The sequence below is a fragment of the Zea mays genome, chromosome 9 (assembly GCF_902167145.1).
Source record: "Zea mays cultivar B73 chromosome 9, Zm-B73-REFERENCE-NAM-5.0, whole genome shotgun sequence".
NCBI classification, from domain to species: Eukaryota; Viridiplantae; Streptophyta; class Magnoliopsida; order Poales; family Poaceae; genus Zea; species Zea mays.
Window position 1 is genome coordinate 154,499,356 of NC_050104.1, and position 5,507 is coordinate 154,504,862.

Genomic DNA, 5,507 nt, shown 5'->3' on the forward strand with positions numbered 1-5,507 from the left:
GAGTTCGCCGTCTTCCGGGGCTGAGCCCGAGTCCGAGCCCTGGGTCGGGCGGAGCGGAGTTCGCCGTCTTCCGGGACTTAGCCCGAGTCCGAGCCCTGGGTCGGGCGGAGCTTCCTATGGTGCCTTCGGGAGGGCCTGACTGCCTGTCAGTCTCACTCTGTCAAGTGGCACCGCAGTCGGAGTGGCGCAGGCGGCGCTGTCCTTCTGTCAGGTTGGTCAGTGGAGCGGCGAAGTGACGGCGGTCACTTCGGCTCTGCCGGCTGGGGCGCGCGCGTCAGGATAAAGGTGTCAGGTCACCTTTGCATTAAATGCTCCTGCGATTTGGTCGGTCGGTGCGGCGATTTAGTCAGGGTTGCTTCTTGGCGACGGCAGGGCCTCGGGCGAGCCGGAAATATGTTCGCCGCTGGAGGGGGGCCTCGGGCGAGACGGAAATCCTCCGGGGTCGGCTACCCTTGTCCGAGGCTAGGCTCGGGCGAGACGTGATCGAGTCCCTCGAATGGACTGATCCCTGACTTAATCGCGCCCATCAGACCTTTGCAGCTTTATGCTGATGGGGGTTACCAGCTGAGAATTAGGAGCCTTGAGGGTACCCCTAATTATGGTCCCCGACAATACATTTATGATCTTAATACTTGCTCATAAACGTAGCCTAAATTGATAGGGATTAACTAGTCTTTCCCTTTTCGGCTCAACATTATGCTTGATCTTTATCATCGCTTTAAACCGAAGCTATTACTCTTTGATCATAGCTTTGTCGCTCATTGTTGTCGTTCTGGGGTTATACCTTTGTCTTGAAGACCTTCGACGAAGGAAAGAACTTCCATCATGAATAGAATCTCCTGTAATAATCAATATTATGCTAAAAAACAAATGATTAGTCGTATTTTTTAGATCTTCGGAAAAGCAAGGCCCCCAATATCTATCATCTAGATCCTTATTACATACTTAGATATGACAATGGACACTCGATTCCTCATGGAAAAATTTCTCTATTTTAAACTCATACCATTAGTTTGGCCACCTTTCTCATTTTTACCCTTAGTTGTATTTTTTTGTTCAATTTTTGTAACAATGAGGACAACAGCAAAACGAGGAAAAATTCTCTCCCGACGGGTCAACGGGGACAGGGATCGGGAAACATTCTCCATCCTTGTTCTCCATGAAGACCTGTTAAACTTATATATGACGATGTTTTCATGTTATTTAATGATAAAAATAAATAATTATCTTATCAATAGGTCACAGGTTATACAAATATGTTCATTTTAATGTACACATAATAATTTTTACATCTAAAATATATAAAATATGTATAAATGACAATGTTTTATATTAATAACAAATGAAGTACGATCTACTATAATTTAAGCGGGGATAGAGGATCCGAAACGGATTTATCCCCACAGGGATAAGATAGAAATATCCCCACAAGCATCCGTGGAAGAAATCCCCGTAGAGAATTTTTTTCGTCGCAGAGACGGATTTTGAGAACTAAAACACGACGTAGAAATATCCGTTACCATCCTATACAACTACCTCTGTTTATACATACTACCTCCAATCTGGAATATTGCCGCCTACAGTTCATTTTTAAACTAAAATATTGCCGCCTAGTTAATTTTTAAACTCTAGTTTAACTGTTAGTGTTAAAGTCAACAATTCTGGATCGCCAGTGTCAGCTAACAATAAATAAGCAGAGAACAGCATCTCATATGAATGAGAAAGTAAATTATCGATGACCAAACAAAAATGAGGATGCAAAGGAACTTAGTACATCAGTACTCGAACACAGAAGATCGCCACGAGTAATCTTAATTTTAAACTTGTTTCAAGACAAAATCTTAGGGCCAGATGAAAACACGTAGCCAAGACAACTCTATAAGTTCACGTCATAAGCAACCTCATGTCCAGACTCGCCTAGATACAGAAGTAGCAAACAAACTACTCGGCAGCAGCAACCTCCTGCCCAGCCTCATCTCCCTCGACAGGCCTCTCAAGCTTCACACCAACATCCTCTTTGTAGTCGCCATGAACCTGAGAAGCAACAAGTTTTAGGATAAAAAGTAACAGGGAGATAGTCTGGAAAATCTATTTGCATGCATGTAGCAATTACCTCCATGAGTTTCCCAAGATCGAACTTGGGGGCCTTGAGTATCTTCACCTTGCGGATGAAGACGTTTTGAAGTGGGAAGATGCTGGAGGTAGACTTCTCAATCTCCTTACCAATAACTTCTGGAATGAACTTCGAAACAAGTTCTTTCAGGTCACATGTAGAAGCCTGGTTGATCATAATCTCAACCATCTTACGGCGGATCTGCACACAGTACATGGCAAGCATAAAGATAACAGGCAAACATAGCAGATGACTGTTTGACGTTTTGAGAAATTGCTACAGTTTATGACTGCTCCATATGTAGAAAGAAAATAAATGTTACCTGACGGATCTGGGATGCCTGAGCATAGCAGGTTCTCTTGACTTGGTTTGGGCGCCTCTTGGTGAAGCCGATGCAGAACAAACGCAACATGTAGTTGTCGGTTGTCTTGACATCAACATGGGCTTCGATTAATGTCTGCCACTTCTTCACTAGGGATCTGAGTTTATCAGTGGTAAAATTCATGCCCTAGTAATAGAAAACAAGTTAGTGATAAACAAAACAACAAAGGGCAACAGCTGTGAGCAACATAATGCCGATCATTACCCAAAAGTTTGTGAGCACATTCCTGCCCTGCACATCTTCAGCACGGAGCCTGATTTTCCTGTAAGCTTGATCCTCGTCGCCCTGAAGATCAGCTAGGCAAACCTCAAAGACTCTGTGCTTCAGACCCTCAGAAGCAATCTAAAACCAGAGAAAGTATGGCAATCAGCAAATTAGGACAGCAAGCAATGCATCTAAGTTCTGAATAACATTGTAAACAGAGTGGCACCTAATAAGACTAATCATATCAATGCCATTAAAAGATCATGTGGCCTTCAGTGATAGACCATTGATTACTTATCAAGATATAGTGCACAAAAAAGATTTAGAAACTTGAAATGAACAAGGACAAGTTGCCATTGGGATGCTCAAATAAATAGCAATTCGTTATTGTCCATATGAAAGCAAAAGCACAAAATAATAATAATCATTCCAACAGAAAATGCAAAAATTATAGGTGCCAGCAAACATCAACACATTACAGATGGTAACATATGGGAGTGGGACACCAGAAACTAATAAGGTGAGCTATTACAAAATTCTATTTTGACTATGGGTTTGAGAAGCTGGCATATAGAAGAATTACAATCAGGGGCTAATTCTTAATTATCAGTAAAGCAGCAGATTAACTATGCCGTTCTAGTTGAATTGCACTGAATGATACCTCTTCACGAACAGCTTAGAATAAGCACGCAAGGGTGCGATCTCAAATACTGACAAACTATCATTCAAGCAAACCCGAACAATCTTAATTACCTCTCCTACGAATTCTTGCAATGAAATCTGAATACTGGTCCCCACAAACAAACGGGCGAACGAGTGTTTGTAATATACCGCATGACTAGCGCACATGCTTATTAAAACGACGTTAAATCGACGTTTAAAAGTCGTTTAAACTATAAAACGCTGGTAGAAAGTGAAACGGTAAAACGTTTTACGATTCTTTGTAAAACGTCGTTTAACGCCGTTTAAACGTCGCGTTTTGACGTTTAAACGCGTTATAGAGTGAAACGCCGAGTTTTGAGTGTTTAATTTGCCTGCTGCTAGAATTTGGCCCAGCCCAATTAGGAATTCCCGCCCAGCCGCCCAGGTATAGGGTTGGCGCCGCCGCCTTCTCCCCCGTGCAGCCTCCTCCCTCCCCCGGCCGCGCTCCAGGCCACCGCCTTCTCCCTCCCCCGTGCAGCCTCCTCCCTCCCCCGTGCTCAGCCGCTCAGCTACGCCTGTCCGCCCACCGCCAGCCCCGCCTCTGCGGCCTGTCCCGCACTCCCGCTGTCCGCCCGCCGGACTGTCCCACTGTCCGCTTGCTGTTGCTCGCTGTCCCGCACTCCCGCTGCCCCGTTGTTCCTCGCTTGCTGCTGTTGGAGATGACCCTCTTTTCACATGGGAGCATGTTGATCATGCCATTGGTGCATCTACACAACTTCAAGGCCGCTACTTTCCTAGGAGAGCTCATGGTACTCAAGTGTCAATTCTTGAGGATGATGAAGATGGTGTTGATGAGGGTGATGAGAATGAAGACGATGACAATTTTGTGCTTGACGACCTTGACATGGATGATGACGAAGAAACAAACAACAGTGGTGGCCGTGGTGATGAGCAAGACAAGGATGATGTTGGTTTAGATGATTTGGAGTAACTCTTGTGTGCTTGTGGTTGTGGACATGGCATTCTACTTTAGTTGCTTTTGTGCTGTGTTTGTGATTGTGGACTATTAGACATCTCATTCCACTTTGTTTGCAGTTGTCGACTTGCTATTAGTTGAACTTGTGTTATTGTGGTAATGTGGTTGTGGACATGTCATTTTGCATAATATTATTATGTGAACTTTTGTTGGTTGTTTGGTATTTGGCTTGATATACTTGCCTGAAATTATGATATATTGAAATTTCCCTGTGTTGTTTAAAACTACGTTTAAACTTTGTTTAAACCGTTTAAAAGTTAAAACTCACACATGAGCGTTTCATCGTTTTAATAACCTTGCTAGCGCGGTCTACATGGACATGCATATATCTCTCAACACAGAACGTAGGGGCAGTACGAAAAAACATCGAGAATTAAAGAAAAACATACCCTGGTACCCTGTGTCCTGGATACGAGAGTCTTCCCGATGTTGCGCACACTGAACACCGACGGTGCCTTGATGTCATACCAATCCTTCTTAGAGAAAGGGTCGACGCTGCATAAATGATGTAACGCAACCACAGAACCGCATCAGCAACGGATAAAGAAAAAAAGCAATCGACACAAGCAAGATCTGAAGAACTGGGATATAACAGGCAAGCAAACTAACGTCTTTTTCTTGCCACCCTTCTTTCCCTTGGAGATCCTCTTGTTCTTTCCGACAGCCATGGTCGCCGCCGCCCCCGCCGCCGCGCTGGTGCTTGGGGTCTCGGACGGTAGAGAGCGTTGTCGGCGGCTCTGCGGGAGAAAGCACTTTGGGGCAGCGGACTACCTATATACGACTCGAGGGTTTCCAGGTTCGATCATGCGGTCAGCAGGCACTCAAAAGTGGATGGACGCACACGATGCGGTGTGGCCCATATGTGTGCTTCGAGGCATGGTTGGGCCATCTGATTCGGCCCATCTGCAGCGTAACGGAATAATAACTAGGTAAATGCGACGGCACACAACCTTTATCTTAGCCAAAAAGACCTAAAAAGTTAAGTTAAAAAGACTAATCCAGGTTACAATTTTGCCAGCCAATATAATGAGGTTTTTTTGACTACTCGAGTCCATATAAAAAATTGAGAATCACTCATGAATAGAGAACTCTATTAGAAGATTCTTTCAAGATTGATCAGCTCTTCTTCT

General features: G+C 44.3%; 1 protein-coding gene across 1 annotated transcript; it reads right to left on the reverse strand.

Moving 5' to 3' along the window:
- Nucleotides 1-1,785: 1,785 nt before the first annotated feature.
- On the reverse strand, nucleotides 1,786-5,161 carry LOC103639467 (40S ribosomal protein S3a). The gene is made up of 6 exons (NM_001324232.1): nucleotides 4,987-5,161; nucleotides 4,767-4,872; nucleotides 2,700-2,837; nucleotides 2,436-2,621; nucleotides 2,114-2,314; nucleotides 1,786-2,034 (listed from the first exon to the last, which is right to left on the reverse strand). The coding sequence occupies exons 1-6, from the start codon at nucleotides 5,043-5,045 to the stop codon at nucleotides 1,942-1,944; spliced, it is 783 nt and encodes a 260-aa protein (NP_001311161.1). The 5' UTR covers nucleotides 5,046-5,161; the 3' UTR covers nucleotides 1,786-1,941.
- Between the last annotated feature and the right edge of the window lie 346 nt (nucleotides 5,162-5,507).